The sequence below is a fragment of the Saccostrea cucullata genome, unplaced genomic scaffold (assembly GCF_032062105.1).
Source record: "Saccostrea cucullata isolate Sc308-1 unplaced genomic scaffold, CSIRO_AGI_Scuc_v1 ctg3524, whole genome shotgun sequence".
In the NCBI taxonomy this organism is placed as follows: domain Eukaryota; kingdom Metazoa; phylum Mollusca; class Bivalvia; order Ostreida; family Ostreidae; genus Saccostrea; species Saccostrea cuccullata.
The window spans coordinates 147,893-168,096 of NW_026921010.1; the positions used below are offsets into that span (position 1 = coordinate 147,893).

The 20,204-nt window shown below is 33.3% G+C and overlaps 1 protein-coding gene across 1 annotated transcript in view; it reads left to right on the plus strand.

Annotated features, from left to right (window-relative positions):
* Positions 1 to 6,279, plus strand: part of LOC134258961 (nectin-4-like) — a 75,515-nt gene extending 69,236 nt beyond the window's left edge. Inside the window, exons 7-8 of the mRNA XM_062741554.1 lie at positions 3,407 to 3,477; positions 5,893 to 6,279. Coding sequence (XP_062597538.1) covers positions 3,407 to 3,477; positions 5,893 to 6,137 — 316 coding nt within the window. The 3' untranslated portion in view covers positions 6,138 to 6,279. The remainder of the gene's footprint in view (positions 1 to 3,406; positions 3,478 to 5,892) is intronic.
* Positions 6,280 to 20,204: the final 13,925 nt, after the last annotated feature.

Sequence of the window (20,204 nt, forward strand, 5' to 3'; positions counted from 1 at the left end):
AGGTCGAAAATTTCCCTGTATACAGTATTACTGAATCATATGAAAACCTAGAATGAGTAATTGAATTAATTTTATCATTCCCAATGATATTTCAATGCAAGTAAACGACAGTGATTGCTGTGAACTGTCTTTGAACATTTTTCCTGCCGAAATAAGGCAGGTACTGTGTTGAAAATGAACTTAACAGCCTCAGTATGCACATCTTTATATTGATGTATTAATTTTCTCATAGTCCAAATACACTTTTGTCAGTATTTAAAGATTACTTTAAGTCGTATTATTCCAGACTTCTAAATTGATTGATGGAACATTAATTAGAGCGTTAATCAAAGGCTCCAATCGGCGTATACAGAATTCTTGACACAAAGGGGTTGGGGGTTGGGTAGGAACCCAAAGCCACACAAAAAATGATATATTAAATGAAATTGAGTATATTTTGTAAACAAAGGGGGCATGGCCCCTGGGTCCCCCTCTAAATCCACCAGCCTCGGATTAAACCATATTAATCGTGCATACATCGATCACGTTAAAGGGCGGGTTTTTTTTCTGGGCGATTATAAAGAAATGTGTCGTAACTGGTTTTGAGTTATTAAAAATTTTAAGGTGTCAGGAAAGAATTTTAACCAAGCAGATACCTATCTTGTTTATTTTATAAACAGGTTTGGTAATTTAACAAATGCACACCCGGAATTTTAAAGAAAAAGTATGTCAACTTGATGTTTACGTAATGTTGATTTAGAAATTTAATGCACGTACGCACATCAATGCAGTGTTATGCTCTATTGCTTATTAGTTATTATATTTGCGTTCATTCATAAGAAACACGTATTAAAATAATTTATTCATTTGCAATAAGAATCAATTACAACTAAGATATTGTAATAATCATAAAAAATATTATTTTAAGAAAAACAATACGATCATATACCGGGTATACATGTACATGTATATCAATATACCTAATGCAGTTACAATGATGTTATCCAAATTTAATGCCTACTTAAAAAAATATTAAATCTAAACAATTTATAAACCACCTTTGCTATATATTTTAAATTTTTTTTTTGAAATTTAATTTTTTTTTTTAGAAATTCAGGTAATACACAAATATGTATCAATTACTCATTGTCAAATGTTTACTTATCTTTTGTGTATGTTTCTACATTACGAAAAATTACATGAACATTAAAAAATATATATATATTAAATTAAACAGAACGACATGAAATGTAATTTTCTAACCGTATTCTGAATCTTTTTTCTTTCTTAAAATATTCAAAAGGATTGAACTCCTCAAAACAAACATTGAATAAACATCCGGGTTCAAAATTATATTTCGATGATGTTTCTTTCTACGCATGTTAGATAACTGCACCTTTAAAATTCGTAATACCTTTCTGCAGGTTATTGCGAAATCAAGTCATCGGTCTTCAAAATACATTTCGCTTAATCAGTGGCTGTAATGAAACGTATAAAGGGCATCATTAATACAATAATTAATCTTTTTGCTACTTTAATTGATTATTTCCAATAAAACCTGTGTTGATAGTTCTAATATTTGGTTTTATTTACCTTTACATTTCAGTAAGAAGAAGCAGTTCTAATATTTGGTTTTATTCCTATTTTATTAAATCTTTTAAATTTACTTATATTTTAAATCTTAATTTACACGTTTCTTCAATTTCAAATTCTTTGATCTCCCGAACTTCGAGAAAAAAAAAATAAACCGAGAATTGATTTAAATATTTGAATTATTGTCATTACAAATATTTATTTAAGTTAGTTTGTAGTATTATAATATGTTAAATTGTTATTAATTAAGTAATTAAGGATCAGCTGATAATGCTTTGGAGACAACGGAATGTCATTCAGGTCCTATAATATACACGGTCGGATACATGCATTGACGTGTAAAAGATCGATTATTTAGTCCTAGGTGTTATAAATATTTGATAAATTTCAGTTTCCTAGGAATATACATTTATCTTATTGTTTTTCATAATGTTTTCGTTGGAAATATAAATGTTACAATACTTGAAGAAAAAATTGAAAATTTTCATTAAAACAGCTCTTAGTGACTTGTTATTGCCAAAGACCTTTTATTATGCACGTGTAATATAATTATGAAGGTCATTTTGTATATAAGAATGAAACATTTGTCATTTTTAATCATTGTGCAATTTCTTAACATGACACAATTCATTCGAGGCGACCTATTTTTATACATTTTTACTATACAATAATAGAGGGTCTCCAGTTATATTCTGCAAATTCTAATTATCAAATGGTTGACAAAATTAATAGGGATTAGTTCTTATTATTAAGGGATCCAGCATCCTCGGGTCAGTGTGTCTGTTTGTCTGCATATTCGTCGAAATGCTATCTAAAAATCTTTTTTTCAGTTCTTTTGTTGTGATTTCAGTATAGGAAAACATATATTATATAGGTAGTCCGAAATACATGTATCTGACGTTTGCCAAGCTTTTAACGATTTTGACATTTTACGTGCCAGGTTTTCCTGGCATGTGAAATATCCGAATCGTGAAAAAGCCTGGCAAACGTCCGATATTTCAAACTAAGTATACAGGTAGATTATAGTAAGAAAAAAATATTTGGTTATAATTTTAATGATTAAATGTGATAAACAATTTTAGCTGACACTTGTTACTCGGATAGCCAGTGTCCGTATTCAGGTTACTTCTGCTGTACTGGTACAAGATATTGCTGTCCGTGGGGTACTGTGTGTACAGGGACCATCAACTGTATAAGTATCGGGTAAGGTGACAAGCACTACATGTAAAAATAGGATATTTGGAAATAAGATATGCATGGATAAATTATTCATAACATCAGTTAAGGAATACAGTACTGTATATGTAGCAATAAAATTCACAAGCACCTGACAAATGGATGGTGTAACAGCCCCCCCCCCTTTCCAGCTTCTGAGAATTTTTATTAGGCACAAAAAATTATCAAAAATACATGATTTCCTCGTCTATTATTCTTATATTTCAATATCTAATATTAATTTCCGTTTTTGTTAAGATTTATAGAGATTGGCCTTATACGGTTAAATACTATACTAGTATTGTTGTAATATTGTTTATATCAGAAGCCGGGGTGGGGGTTACACCTATCCTTCGTCAGGTGCCTGTGGTAAAATGGTTGTTAACTGAGAAATGGTTATTCTTTACAATAAAAATAAATTTTCAGCTGTCATCTGATATAATTAAACTTAAGGCAACTCTGTCTCACAGAATATAATGTGCTGTACATTTTTAATTATTTTTTTTTCACATTTACTCAGGGGTGAGAGTTTAGTGTACATGTATTATTGTATATCTGTCCTTTCTTTTAATAGATATTAACACACAGGTAAATACATGTGTTTTATTATTTTTATCAGGACAATAGTTGGACCTGTCGTTGGAGCAGTGGTCCTTATCATTAGCTGTATCGTATGTTGTGTGTGTTACAGTAAGTATAATATATTCATTCATTTTCTACATCTGTAAATAGATAGTTTTCAGGAGACCCAAATGAACAAGAGTTATATCCCGTTGGCCGCCATATTGGGGGTCAACATGCTCATGTTCCTTCATTATTCAATCAACTTTAACTTCTTAAATAATGGCAATTGTGGGGTGGGAAGTTTTGTTTTTCTTAAAAATATACATTTTTAGAGCCTCCTTTATTTCATAATTTTTATTCCATAAAGACCCCCCCCCAATATTTCTGCAACACCCTTTATTAAGACCGCGGAACATTAACTGGCAAAATTGGAAATATACAGCTTACGTCATTCCTATCTGTTACAATCAAATATTCCGTGATAGACAATGAAATGGGCGGGTACAATTCGACGCGGACGCTTGGAAAACATCGGATTGAAATTGCAGATCGAAATTCATTTTCAATCCACCTCAGCTACGCTAGAAGGCACATTATTACTGATTGACCCAGAAGACAAATAATTTCAATTTTGGTACAGTTTGAATTTTTTTTTGACCAGTGTTTTAAATGAATAAATATTTAAGGGACAAATATTTCATTTCTGATTGGTAAATATATGTATATCTTTGTGTTGGTGGTGGTGGGGATATATGTATATCTTTGTGTTGGTGGTGGTGGTGGTGGGGGGGGGGGGGGTTGAACGATTTTTAAATAAAGTTGTCCAACAGTTTTCAGTGAGAATAAGTATAAAACTCATGCACTCTTATAATCCTAGAAATAAAATATATTGTCCTGTTAAGCCATGACCTGACTCGACAATTTTTTATCCCCCCCCCCTTCTAGAATCAAATATCTCCTGAAAAATAATCGTTGTCTTGTATGATCTTTTGCGTTCTTAAAATTATAAGCTAAAACTCATATTAATGTGAACTTCAAACAATATGTATTTGGGAGTTGAAATATAGTTGATTTTTAGATCAAACATTCACTCTTTGCTTTGAAAACAGTTCAGGTGGATTGAAAATGAATTTCAATCTGCAATTTCAATCCGATGTTTCCCACACGTTCGCGTCGAATTGTACCCACCCATTTCGTTGTCTATCACTGAATGTTTTGATTGTAACAGATAGAAATGACGTAAGCTGTATATTTCCAAGCCAGTTAATGTTCCGCGGTCTTATTTGGTAGGACAAAAAGGAAAAATTACCAGATTGGCCCCAAGATGGCGGCCAACGGGAAATAATCTTGTTTATTTGAGTCTACTGAAAACTATCTATAGGAACGTCTGAAATTTCAGCAGACTTAATATCCAGCTAGAGGTACTGTGAGCAATTAGCTCACTAAATGATAACCGCCCTGCTTCCCACCCCCGTCTGCCAAATGATTATAATGACAAAGTCCCTGTTTTTCTCTTGGAGACCCGAATTAAGTGTCAGATCAAAAAGTAAAATTGGAGTGCACCATGGCATTATGTAAAATAGAATGCTATGAAAGTATCATAAATTTTATTCAGTGGTATAGGAGGAGTTGCGGATAAGAGATGGATACCCTTCAATATTATAGAAAAAAATGACAGTGTCAATGTCTTGCTCTGGAAAACCTAGAATATTTGTCCGATCAAAAAAGTAAAGTAGGAGATGCACAATAACAACATATATTTATAAACAAAGATTCTGTGAAAATCTCATTAAATTTCATTAAGTGGTAAAAGAGGAGTTGCGGATAAGAGATACATGTAAGTACCCCCAAAGCGTGACTAACGGACGGACGGACATCCAGAGTACTATAAACCCTCCCGCTTTTCAAGTGGGGGTATTAAAATATACAACAAAACAACATATATTGTGAATCCTATAATTCATGTTTTTCAAGAACATTCACAATTAGAGGACACATGGTATTTCTTCGATTGTTCATTATACCCCCCGCTTGAAAAGTGGGAGGGTATAAAGTAATCGGTATTTCCGTCCGTCCGTCCGTCCGTCTGTTACACTTTGGGGTACCCATCTCTTATCCGCAACTCCTCTCATACCTCTGAAGGAAATTTAATAAAACTTTCACAGAATCTTCATTACAAATTGCCATTGTGCACCTCCTATTTTACTTTTTGGTCTGACATATATTTTGGATAAAACATGGACACTGCCATTATATTCATATGGGAGGCAGGGGTATCATTTAGTGAGCTCATTGCTCACAGTACCTCTATTTTTCAAAAGTGACTTGAAAAAAATATACTAGTAATCGTCAGTCTGAAAAGTTTAATATCTGTGGAAAAAAGAACCCTTTTTAACAATTCCTTTTATAAAACAGTACATGTATTGGCAGAAAATGCCATAAGAAAACAATGAACGAAAACAAAAAGTAAGGAAATATAGAATAAATCTTTAGCCTCTCCTTCATTAATTGGTACTAGTATATCTTATCTTACTTGTGCAGATCGCCGAAGGCGCCAGGTTCCACCTCCAGCAGTTGTTTACGGACAACAGCAACAACAAGGAGCTGTAATCGGACAACAAACATATGGACAACCTCAGGCTTACGGACAACAAGTATATAGCCAACCTCAGGCTTACGGACAACCTCCAAATTACGGCCAAGGTTACGGACAACCTCAGATAAGTGAAAAAGCTTATGATTCACCATTGTCAAAAGATACAACGGACAACAAAGTGAAGTACTAGACAGTAGAATTTAAAACAACATTCCCAATTATATTGAGTTAAGTTAAGTTAGAACAAATCATTAATTAATGTATTCTTTGCTTCCAATCAAACAACGTTTAACGATCCATGTTCTTTTAGAATAATTTTCAGATATAATTCATTATACATGTATTAGTATTTCATCATATTTTTTTACTCACGGTACCAAGCAACATCATGTCATCAATTGTGTGTAAAATCTTTGTATATCATGTCCATAATGTGCATTATCAAATCATATGATGCCTGTGTAGATTTATGTTTTAGCCCACCCAAGGTGTAATCTCAAGGTATCACACCGGTAATTGACCAATCAAAATGAACTTAATGTAGGTCCATATATATAAAATTGATTTTCTTTCCTTTTGAGACGTTTTTCTATTTTCTTTCATGCCATTTTTACAACTTTGGTACCTGTGCCTAGTAAATTTTATGTACTTTGTGAATAAATAAAGGTTTTTGACAGGAACTATTTTTTTCATGGCATAGGAGGCTACTTCCTGTAGTGCACTCGAGGTGTTTATAAACACAGTGAAAACACGTGGATTTGAGGGTAGCCGTGTTTGCAGATGGAAAAAGTCCGAAAATGCCGTGTGGGTACCCTGTTTTTTGGTGTCAGCTAATGTGACAGGTAATGTTTAACACCTCCTGCTAAATATTTTTTCATGTAAACAAATACCCGATTTTTAACGATTTTTTATTCTATATAGAATTATATAGTGAAAACAATTACCGGTGTGATACCTCAAGTGAGCTTTTCTGATCATCTTGGCGTCCGTCCGCCTGTTTAGCCACATCTGTCCAACCGTCAATAAATTTTTCACATTTTCAACTTCTACTCAAGAACTTTTGTGCCAAATCTTACTAAATTGGCACTGATTCTGATGCAGAAAATATGAAACTTATGTGGAAACATCCTGGGATAGTGTTAAAGTTAAATTCTTGAAATTATGGCCACTGGGGGTTGGATGAGGCCACAAAAGGGAGTCAATGTTTAACGTTAAAATATGTAGGAAAAATCTTTAAAAATAATCTTCTCAAGAACCATTAGGTTTGGAAAAATGACACTTATGTGGAAGCATACTGGGCTGGTGTAGATTAGAAAGTTTTGAAATCATGGTCCGGTGGGTAGGGCGGTGTCACAAGAGGGAAAACCTGGTTAAGAATGGCAGGTCCAAAGTTACTGAGGTGAGCGTTGTGGCCTATGGGCCTCTTGTTTAAAGCTATATCACTCCATGACTACCTTCATGAATATATACATTTTTTTTATTTCACGCATACAGTATGATATATTATACCTTTCATCCGTATCCGATGATTTTTTTCACAAAAATGATTGAATTTTGAATGAATATATAAAATGTTTACACCACTTATTTCTGGTCAAAACATTGTCTTTTACATTATTTTTGATCATCAGTCGCATAATACATGTAAATGTATGTATCAATATAAAATACTGTAAATGATAAATATATTTTTAAATAAAATGTCATTTATCCATTTGTTGTTGAGTTTATTAAATTTTTAAACAATTAATATTTTAAAACTTTTTTAATTTCCATTATGACGTGAAACTTTAAATCATAATTTATGTGGATGAAAAAGTTGATAACAATTTCACGCCAATGTTCTTAATTCCCCTCCCCTTAGAAAAATTCACTTAACAGTGCTGCGAATGACCTTTTCTATCTCAACATATAAGTACAGCAAGACAAAATGATTCCAAAAAAGGATCTTTACAAGATATTGGAGAGAAACATGTTTTACAAACCATATAATGTTATCTGTGTGATGTTTTGTTTATTACAAAGTTGAGGGATCGAGGACCTGAAAGTATGAAAGGTTAGTAATTTAAATTTATATCCGGCGAGGCTATGAATATACCGGTACAACAACACACTACTAGGTATCAACATAACTGTACACTTAGTATTCTTTACAGATGTAATAATCACTATGTCTAGTAACTTTCTTTAATTCTCACGTGGGAGAAACAACGGATCTCTATATTTTAAATTGACATATGTAAGAATACAAACTGGAAAGCAGAACAAAAAAGAACCTCTAAAGCACCACATGTTGGATCAGGTTCCAGAGAGGAATAACCATCCCCTGTCGACCAGTCACACCGCTGTATGCTCCTTGTTAGTTTGGGGCAAATGAAAAAAAGCATTAGAATTCAGTGTGCAATAATAGAAAAATCGACCTGCTACAAGCTCAAACAAATATAGTAGAACATTTCAGCCAAGCAGAATGATTAAACAGTGATGTGGTTCCAAAAAATAAGACTAGTGTCATACAACCTCACAGTCGTTGCACAAAATCATAATTAAAGGAGAGGGGGGTCCACATCCACTACATTGTTATAAGTTTAAAGAGTTATCAAACAAGTTTATAAATTGTACACTTTGTTCCTTCCAAAATCAGGAATTCGTCATAACTCAGATTAAATGACATAAATAATACTTCTGGATACTTGGGAAGCAAGCATTGACTGTTAATTCCATTTTGGAAAATGACGTTAACCTGACCAGTTTGTAAATGATTCTTTATCGTTTGTCTGCAATAATTATTATACTTTTCACAAAGGTATTTCAAAGAATAAGGTGCATTACACATAAAATAGACGACATCTTCAAATAAAACATTTAGCGTTGTGTCAGGAAATTCACTTGCAGCATCACAATTTCTGCATCGGACTCTAAGACAGTTGCAATTTGCTATCGGAGGCAAGGAACACATGACAAAAATATTATTCTTGCAATCAAAATTCAAAAACGTAGGGTTTTTCATATTGTTATCTTTATACTGAAAAAGTTTATCCCCAGTTATTGAATAACAGTGCACCTCATTACCACTTACAAAAGCAAACCGTTCGTGTGTTTTTGACAATGTTATTGTTGAATTGCTGTCCAGTCTGTTGATAGAGCTAATAATTTACAAAGTGGGAGAAACGGAAAGATCATAATTCTGTTTTGAGATGCGATGGTTATTCTGTTCTGTTCTTAGTCAACACTGAAAATATATATCAAAGGCTTGCTTAAGGTCGACTTCACCAACACAAATAAGTGTTTTAGTATCACAGGTTTTCTTTAATTCAAATTTCTGAATAGTAGAAAGGCATCCAATGTATAAAATATGTCTTGCTGACCCTACCCAAAGACAAGATTTTCTTTTGAATTGCATAGAACTGATACATGAATATAATGAACCGTCAACATTATGAAATAAGACAGTGTTCCGTGAAGAAACAAAGGCCAAAGTTTCATTATCTACAAACACGCCCTGCTCTGCACAATAAGTTAGCCGAAACCCACATTTTTTCTCTGTACTCATTGATCCAGCATTTAACATGTTTTCAAAAATCTTCGATGTCTGTGTTTTTTCTATATTTTCAAAAACTTGAAATGAAGATATATGCAATGCCAGATTCCAATGACTTCCTGTCGGTTTAGGCATGATTCTGACATCATCAAAGCTATCATGCTCGCAAAATTGTTTCAATATCTTAGTGTGATCGTATCTATAATCATTCTTTATCGTCAGGAATTTTGGTCTTGAGTTGATTTAACTTGATCTTCGATATCTCTTATAATTTTCATGGAAGAGAGAAATATTTTTGTCGGAGTACCTTTTTCTTTAACTGCAGAAAGAAGTGCATCTCCATTATTGACTATCAGGACACACTGCTTCAACTCCTCTTCTATATCTTCATGCTTTTTCATGAAAGTTTTTCGAAATTGTTGCTCCAGTTCGTCGAGTCTAGTTTTAGTTTTTGCAACTTTTTCGGAAACATTTTTAGGGTACCTTCCTTTTGAGCACTAATAAGGAACATAATTGCTTTTTCTTTGTGATTTAAAACTTCCTTTGTTATCTTTGATATTGCAGAAACAACTTCTAAGTTCGACTCCACGACTTCGATCTTTATGTATTTTTTCAGCAACATCATACACAGTTTTTCTATGTGTTCACATTGCCTGTGCTGTGTTGCAACACACAAACAGCAACAAAGCTTTTCATGATCCAAGCAACAAACCTCAAAACAACACATTTACCTTCATGCAAATGACAAGGTTCATCTAATTCCGGAAAATTAATTATAGGGAGATTCTTCTCAAGAAGTTACCCTATCGAGGCGTCATAAATTTACATAACATCCTGAGTAAAAAAGCTTTCAGATAACACATCTGTATCATAACATGTACAAATTGTCTGTTCTTTTGGGCCTTTTATTGGGTAATCGGCAACATTCAACCAATAATCCAGACATATAGTTTTGGCATTTCATCATGGTTCATATCCACAGGCACTAGTTTCGGAAATGAAAAATATGAAAGCCGTACCCCTAACCCTTCCAAAGTTATTGTCAAGGTTTGATTTTTTTATGCTAAATTCAACTCCAAGTTCAGGGTCAAAGTTTTTGGTATCCAATGAAAGGTCTTTTCACAAGGATCACATATGTGAAATATGAAAGCCCTAGTCCTTACCATTTAAAAGTAATGGCCACGGTTGAAATATTTTATATAAGTACGGAAATCTCCAAGGTCAAGGTCAAAAAGTCAAAGTTGTTGGTATCAAATGAAAGATCTTGACACAAAAATACATATTATGTTAAATACTAAAGTACTAGTATCTACCGTTCAAAAGTTGTGGCCAAAGTTAAAGATTTTCAAAAAGTAAGTCTTTACATGTACCATTCAAAAGTTATGACAAAGGTTAAAATTTTATCATAAGTATGAAAATCTCCAAGGTCAAGGTCAAAAACCCAATGTTCTTGGTATCCATTGAAAAGGTCTTGCCACAAATAATACATATGTGAAATATAAAAGTCCAAGTATTTATCATTCAAAAGTTATGGCCAAAGTAAAAGTTTAGAATTTTTGTGTAAAAGTGGGTCAAACTCCAAGGTCAAGGTCAAAGAACTGCGAACGATAGTATTGTTCTCCCGCCTACCTCCAAGTCAACTTTCAAAAGTAAACATATTCGATGAATTTTTAATATTTTTTACACATAATTATATGGATTTTCAAAAAACATTACTTATTTGAGAAAACAAAGAGAGATAACTTTAAAAATTTGGTAGAACTTGTATTTTTCACCATAGAAATCAGCGGAAAACCGAAAATATTTTTAAAACATCTTCCCCCCCCCCCCCCCGTGTCACAAAAATTCCTTTTAACAGGTTATATGGAATGTTATTTCACAAATTCATACCAAAGATCTTTGTGTGACACGGGGGGGGGGCATATGTTTATTGACAAAAAACGATAAAAATGCTTATTTTTCACCAATTTCAAAGCGATTTACAACTGAAACATTATATTTTATTGATATATTTATGTTTTATTTATTTGCCTAAAACATAAGAAAAGATATAAGAAACATTAAATCATATCCAAGACTATTTCAAAATATGGTGATGCTTGAAACTCCGATTTCAATGGAAAATATCGTCTACCCCCCTTTTTCAAGAGCTGGAATTATGGATAATTTACTGTTAAGAGCTGGTATTAAGACAGTTCATCAATTACCAATGAACTGTTCTTTGTATTAAACAAAGATTTTTTGGCCAAATTGCTATATATATTGAATTAAATGCTTCCAAAATGTAGGCGGTAATCGAGAGTTAGCGTGCGTATTTCTTTGGTGATACCCAAAGAAATGTCTTGTCATAAGTAATACACATGTGAAATATGAAAGTCATAACTCTACTTAATCAAAAGTTATAGGCAAGGTTAAAAGTTTTTGCGACGCACGGACAGACTGACTGACGGACTGATCGACTGACAGACTGACGGACAGACGAATGAGATTTAATGTCCCCTCGCTTTCGCGAAAGCGATGAAGAAAATTGCTTTAGTGATGAAATATCATCACATGCAGCACCGCAAAAATTCTTTTGTACGAAAGCCTATTAGGATCAATCTAGAGAGAAAAAAAATTAAAAGGCGTTAAACGCCATTCGAAAAGGCGTAATAACGCGAAAAAGGGCGTAATAACGCCTTTCTAAAAGGCGTTATTACGCCTTTCCATTCCAAAAGGAATTATTACGCCTTTCTAAAAGGCGTTACAACGCCTTTCTAAAAGGCGTTATCACGCCTTTCCATTCTAAAAGACGTTATTACGCCTTTCCAAAAGGGGTGATTATGCCTTTTTAAAAGGCGTTAATACGCCTTTCTAAAAAGGCGTTCTTACGCCTTTCCATAAGGCGTCTTTACGCCTTGATAAAAGGCGTTATTACGCCTTTATAAAAGGTGTTATCACGCCTTTTCAAAAGGCGTTATTATGTCTTATTTTCAATATATGACTGAACATATTTAGCCTAAGCGGGTGGTGTTGGGGGGGGGGGTTGCAGAAATCTTACCTTTGGGACATGAATTTCACAATTTGATATAGGACTAATTTCTCAAAAAATAATTTAAACAGATAGCAAATAGTCTGCCTGCTTTTTTCCAAGAAGAGAGAAAAATATCTTCAAATGACATGAATTTTAATACATGGCAAGCAAAGCTCCAAGATACATCTGCCTACTAGTATATCGTATCTTCACAAGTAGAGTGTTGTCTTCTCTTAATACGAATGCAAAAGTTGTCAGTAAGATGTGCAGGAATATAGAGAATTGCTTAAATAAAGATTATTTAAATTATATTTTTCATATATTTATTAACATAAAAATAACGCTTTTCCATTTTCCTTTTCAAGTAGGCCAGTAGTACGAGTGCAGATGGGGTAACCCAACCCCCCCCCCCCCCTCCACACATACACACTTTTTGGGGAAAAGTCTTGTACAGTTTAAATATTATAATTAACTGTTGGTTTCTTGGTTCCTGAATATTTTGTTGCAGTGTGTAAAACTGTGGCAAATTATTGCATTTAAAAAAAGTTTTACCGAGAAGTCACCCAGGAGTTTGGCCAGTAGAGTGGGGGTGGTGGTGGTTGGGGGGGGGGGGGGGGGGAGGGAGGCTTTACAAGCACATGTCTGTTAGATGCAAAATACTGTAAATGTATTACATTTGGCTGTGTATTCTTTTTAGCGCTTTTGGCGGAAAGAAACTTCCGCTAATTTAAGTACAACGCTAAATGTCTTTAACATATATACATAATAGAGAACATTAGAAACTGCGCTAATTCAAATCTACGCTAACGTTTTCAAAAGTAAATTTCCGCCAAATATCGTACACGCTAAATATAATACATTTACAGTAATAGTTACTAAAAAAGCGTAATAACCCTTTTGGAAAGGCATAACAACGCCTTTTAGAAATGCGTAATAACGCCTTTTAGAAAGGCGTTGTAATACCTTTTGGAAAGGCGTAATTACGCCTTTTGGAAAGGCGTAAGAACGCCTTTTTGAATGGAAAAGCGTAATAACGCCTTTTGGAAAGGCATAATAACGCATTTTAGAAAGGCGTAATAACGCCTTTTGGAAAGGCGTAAGAACGCCTTTTTGAATGGAAAGGCGTAATAACGCCTTTTAGAAAGGCGTAAGAACGCAATTTTTCGCGTTATTACGCCTTTTCAAAAGGCGTTATAAGGCCTTTTAATTTTTTTTTCTCTTTAGAGTGATCCTAATAGGCTTTCCTAGTTTTGCTATTTCGTACACCATAACATGAATTAAGTATTTACTGTATTTTTTAAAGTACAGAGAGAGAGAGAGAGAGAGAGAGAGAGAGAGAGAGAGAGAGAGAGAGAGAGAGAGTTGATATAAAAAAATACGACGCTAATCTTTTAAAAAAATTAAAAGAAGTAGTTTTTCTTTAAAATGATTTTTCCGTTTTCATGTACAAGTAGGCTTCCTTTATTTAAGTGTTAATTTTCCACGCAGAAACTTTCAAAGTTTGGAGGGGGATCGGGATATAGGGAGGGAGTACATGTACATCTCCAAGATCCTCCCCAGCACCCCTCTTTCCAAATAAAAATCAAAGTACTCAGAAGTACAGAGAGCCGGACTCACATTTACAGAGTAAAATGAATTTCTTACATGAATCATACGTTTATATTGTATTAACAGATAAATAACAAGAATATCAGATTAAAAATTCTGATGAAAAAATTATTTGAAAACTAGCAATATAAATTATAAGACACTGACAGTGAGTTTTCGATCCAAATACCACGGTCTGATTTTGTCAAAATCAAAATTAATATGGCTGAATGTAAACAAACAGGCCAGTCTGGTTCCCTCTCCTGTTTTTCCTCGGTAGTGTAGAGAACTACGAGAACACTGATTATCAGGAATCCCTACGCTAATAAACTATGTTCTTTGACTTAAGACTGAAGTTTTCAAAGTTATTAGTACTAATGTTTATTTATTTAGATAAAACTTCATTTTATTTATGTTGCTTTATTTAGCGTTTGTATTATCTCAGAAGCGGTTGAGAGTAAGAACTATATTTTTACACGTAACTTTAAAATGGCGACTATGGGGTTGACATCCTGTCTTGAACAGGATGACATAAGCCAGCAATTGCTCTTTGAGCAATAAGCCCGGCTAAAAATGGCTTAATCCTTCAGAAGTTGTCTGTATATTTTGTATTATATCCCAGAAGGCATTATATAATTCGCTATGTACATGTTTTCAATCCATCGATGAAATGCCCCACCTACTCCGAATATTAATGAGACACATCAAAAACCCAACTCTGACAAGCGCAACATTCCGGAATTAACATCCACTCGAAGGCTTTTTAAATTACCTTTTAAAAAACTAAAGCGCAGTTTTCAATTTTAATTAGATGGAGTTAGAGGGGTCCGATAAAGGGACCATGGCATTATGATTAAGGGGGGACCTATGTCCGTAAAGTCTTTGTGTGAATTTTTCAAAACTTTGAGATTTCTTTTCTGACCACTTGCTTTAAATTTTAAGGCATTAAAAATAATACCTTTATATACTAATTTTTACACAGGAGCACGTGCAAAAACAGTGTGAAATGCTAAAATTACATTATTTACAGACATTATTTTTGTACAGAATAATGCGCTTAAAAAGAACCAAAAAATGTCAAATCACATGAATTATGTTTTTATTTTAGTAAGGAACAAAAGTATACCTTTATGATAAAGTAAACGAGAAATATGGGGTTTTCTTTAATTTTCATACTCTTTTGTCATGAATATTGACCTTTCTGCACTAAGACAAAGGTAAGTAAGCACTGACGAATATCTAGATTTGAATATTAAATTATTTTGCGGAAAACAAGTATTCTACTTTGATTAGTAATAACTTACACTGGTACAGTCTTTTCTTCTTGGTTCCGATCGTTCTGCACATGCCCCCTTTTCCCCGTCAACAAACAATACTTATGGTGCAATTAAATCTATTGATCAATATTAAAGCAATATAGCACGAGTGCATTTTTATTAAATCTTGTTTTAATTTTTATCAAGAAAAACAATTAATGTAATGCTGAAATTATTAGTTAACCTTTTTTTTCCTGATTTAAGCCGCTTTCTTAGCTAAATTTTATCTTTTCTTTTTGCACTTACATCATCATGTTATTGACGTATCCTTTCACAACTGATATTACTATGAACTATCAACCAATGGAAGAGAATTCTAGTATTACAAAACTCTATAAATTAACGAATGTCTATGGCAATTATTAATAATGAATAAATTTTCTTTTTGAAACATGTGTATGTTATTGACTATAAACAATGTTAGGCCTAAATCACAGAACTTAGCGAAAGTCAGCAGATATAAAAGAAAAGTCGCTATTGTGACGTCAAATAACGCTGTTATGACGTAGAACGACATAGGTCCCCCCCCCCCCTCAAGCCATAAATTTACGCCATTCAACTGTCATTTTTGAAGCAAATCAGTGTGCACATATAAAATACATGGTTACTGTCTTGAAATAGAGGCGATATTTGGGCGAGGGTAAGAAAACGTGATAGAGGGCGAGGCTTTCCGAGCCCTCTCAAGTTTTCGACCCAAGCCCAAATATCGCTTGTATTTCAAGACAGTTATCATGTATTTTGTTTATCCTGCAACACATTTACCTTTGAACGTCCAAAACTAGCCATTTTCGACAGATTTAGGCACGTCTCTGCAGTTGAAATTATGACGCCATGGCGTAAATATTGCAATATACGTGACGTCACAATGCTTTTAGAACGTCGGAATACATGCACGAGGCTTTATTAGAGCAGTGACCGGATAAAGCTTTGGTTTATTAGGTTACCTTTATTAGGTCAATGCAAGGGGTAGTTGCAGGATAAAATATTTTTTGACGTCAAGAGCGGTACATGTTTTATGACGTAACAATGGAGATATTCATGCTTATTCGTGGTACATACGTTATGTAGTTCATGAAAAAATATGCTGCATTTTATTTTGTAAGGAATCATAGGGGAAATTTATTGGAAATGTAAATATTCATCGTTATCTACTGCTCCGTGACGTTCAACAACGTCATCATTTTTGTCGCTTTGAATGAGGACAACCTTTCTCCTCAAATTGATTTCTTTTCAACGAAGCAACAATATTTTTCCATAATTTGGAATATGAATGAATGTAACAGTTCTAAATTTAAAATTCCTGGATTTTTCTTTCTTTTTTTTTCTTTTTTCATATCCCACTGTTTACTAAAAAGATACTTTTTTAGTATACAGTGGAATATGTCATTTTTAAAACGTGCATTTTTTATGGCATAAAACCGAATTTCTGTGACATTGTTCTGTACCTAAAGCAGAAAACTTTACAAAAAACTAAAATTAATACTGTGCGCTGGGAAAAATGTTACGAGTATAGTTCGAATTGAATCGCAAATACATTTTAGACAAATTACGCATTATCCTTAACCCAAGCGCATATGATGCAAATTTATGCTGACGTCAGAAAATTTCCTTTCTACAGGTTATTGCGAAATCATGCCATCAATTTTCAAAAAACATTTCGCCAGTAAGAATGAGTACTACCAAATCTGTGCTGATAATTCTAATATTTGATTTTATCTACCTTTGTTCAGGAACAGATGGTAAGGTTTCTTAAAGTAATGTTTTAAAATCTAATTTACATAATATCCTCCACTTCAATTCACATTCTTTCATTTACTGAATCTTGAAAAAAAATAAACTTGCAATTGATATAAACATTCTATTTATTGTGAATACAAACATTTTCTTTTATTGTCCCCTGCATTTTTGAAACCGAAGGTACATTAATTCTCATTCGTCTGTCAGTCTGTAGTTCTGGCAATCTGTCCGTCCGACACAAAAACCTATTCCTTGGTCATATCTTTTGAATGGGAAAAGATAGGGATTTCATATTATACATGTCTATTACCTGTGACCAAAACTTTCTAAATACAATATGACTTTTACCCCGTGACCTTGACCTTGAAGTTTGACCTATTTTAAAAATATAAACATTATTTTGAATGGGCCATACATTTCACCTTGGTCATAACTTTTGAATGAGAAGGGAAAGGGCTTTCATATTCGATCTGTGTATTGCTTGTAATAAGACCTTTCTCGACACACTGCTATTTTTGATCTTGTGACCTTGACCCTAAAGTTAGACCTACCTTTCAAAAATGTTAATTTTTTTCCTTATAACTTTTGATTGAGAAGAGATAAGGTTTTTTTTTTATTAAATATAATATTTTACCTGTGACAAGATCTTTCTTAATACACTATGATGTTTGGCCTCATTACCTTGAACTTGAAGTTTGACTTACTATTAAAAAAATTTAATCTTTGTCATAACTTTCGAATGAGATTAGATAGGGCATTCGTTTTAAACCTGTGTATTGCCTTTGACAAGACGGTTCTAAATACACTATGATTTTTACCATGTGATCTTGAAGTTTGACCTACTTTTAAAATATAAACATTTCTTTAAATTGACCATACTATTTGTAAAGAAAAGACTGAGGTAGGACTTTGAGATTTAAAATGTATTTTTTCTGTGACAAAACCTTTCTAAATACACTGTCATTTCTTATCCTGTGATCTTGACGTTTGATCTAATTTTAAAAAATACACATTACTTAGAATAGGCCATAACTTTTGAATGAGGAAAGGTAAGGTTTTCCTATAAAACATGTATATTACCTGTGACAAGATATTTCTAAATACACTATCATGAATTTTGAGCTCTTGACCTTGACCCTGAAGTTTGATTTTCTTTTCAAAATCTTTTGAATTAAAATAGATAAGGCTTTCGTATTAAACCTATGTATTACAAGCAAGACCTTTCTAAATACACTATGAATTTTGACCCCGTGACTTTGAAGTTTGACCTACTTAAAAAAAATCATTACTTTAAATTTACGATAACATTTGAAAGAGAAGATGTAGAGCTTTCAGATTTAAGTTGTGTTTTATCTGTGACAAATATTCTATCGGCTTTCGAATTAAATTAATGTATTGCTTGTGACAAGAAATTTCTTATGACACGATTATTTTTGATAGTGTGTTCTTGGCCTTGAAGTTTGACATTCTATACAATTTTTTTCATTTTTTTCCTGATGACTTTTGATTAAGAAGAGATAGGGCTTTCATGTTTGACATGTGCATTACATGTGACAAATATTTGCCTGCTATGATATCTGACCAAAAAAAGATCTTTACCTGAATGACAGAGCGTTCATATCTAACACAATATGCCATAAAAATGACATATCACCCACAAAGACACCAAAATCGGGGAACCGCAATTCTTTGAATTAGTTCACAGGTAATATTATAGTATGTTAAATTGTTCTTAATTAAGTAAGGGTCAGCTGATAATGATTTCGAGACAATGGAATTTCATTCAGGTCTGATAATATACAAGGATACCACAGGCACTTGTTTCGGAAAAAAATTGATTCCATTGTATACTGAAAGGAAAAAGAAACGCATAGTAACTTTTGAAGTAAATTAAAATTATTATTTCGAATGTTTTCTAGAATTGTTATCAAACATTTTAATTCATCATTAATCAACAAGTTACCAAAGCCCTGAGTGACTTTAATTGATAATTCATGTGATTGAAACTTATGTGTCGATACCTCTCAAAAATTGAAATAAACATTCTCATCACCTCCCTTGCGCATCGGTAACAGCCTTGATTCTCCTGTACATCGAGTTCAACAGAGCATTTATCTTTCTCATAGGATTATTATTCAACCCTTCCAGTGGTAGTCTTACATGTAATGGTTGAGAGTAGCTGTAACATTCTAATGCCAACAAATTCTCCAATTCAATGAATCTCACGAATTTTCGATTTAGGATAGAAATAACAGAATCCCAACAGTTTGGTGCACGTGAATGGATGTCAAAAAAGTCTCGTCAAACACTGGCTACATTTCCCAGTGTGAACATGCAAAAATATTACGTATACGATGCTTACGTACGCGTGTGAGAGTAAAATCGACGTAAAGCTGCCAAGGTGGCGAAGCAACTTAAAGCAGAGAGTTTCTGTCAGTATTAGGGTAAAAATTACGCGTATGATTGTCTGCTGTATAAATATCGGTTTAACTGATAATGCCTTGACGATAACCGAGGTGGCATGATGAAAAGCCCTATCTTGATATGATGTTGATCATCATCATGGCTGGTATGAAACTATTAAGTTACTCTCTGACAACCAAAAACTTTTTGGTTAAAAAGTTAAAAACAAACTGCACAACAACATGTGTTTGCCTTTTTATTCATTTTTATATACAATTCAATTACTATACCCAATGTAACTTCCATCCGCCATACCATGATCGCAAGAAATTTATACTGACTACAAATATATGCAATAACGATGTCTTTAACTCTAACACATCGTTTTGCACTATAAATTGCGATCACAAAATTGACTTATCAATATTCACGGATTTTTTTTTTTTTTTATTTTGGCTTTTTTTTTTAAAAATCACTTCCCCACGTGACGCCATACATTCCATGGTTGAGTAGTTTTGACCAGCAATTTTATTGCTTAGTAACGACAATACACGTCTAACCAATTTTTATAATTTTCGGCCACTTAGTCAACATATTTTCGCATATTTTGTTCTCATGCGTTTCTTTTTCCTTTCAGTATATAATAATAACAACACAAGGTAT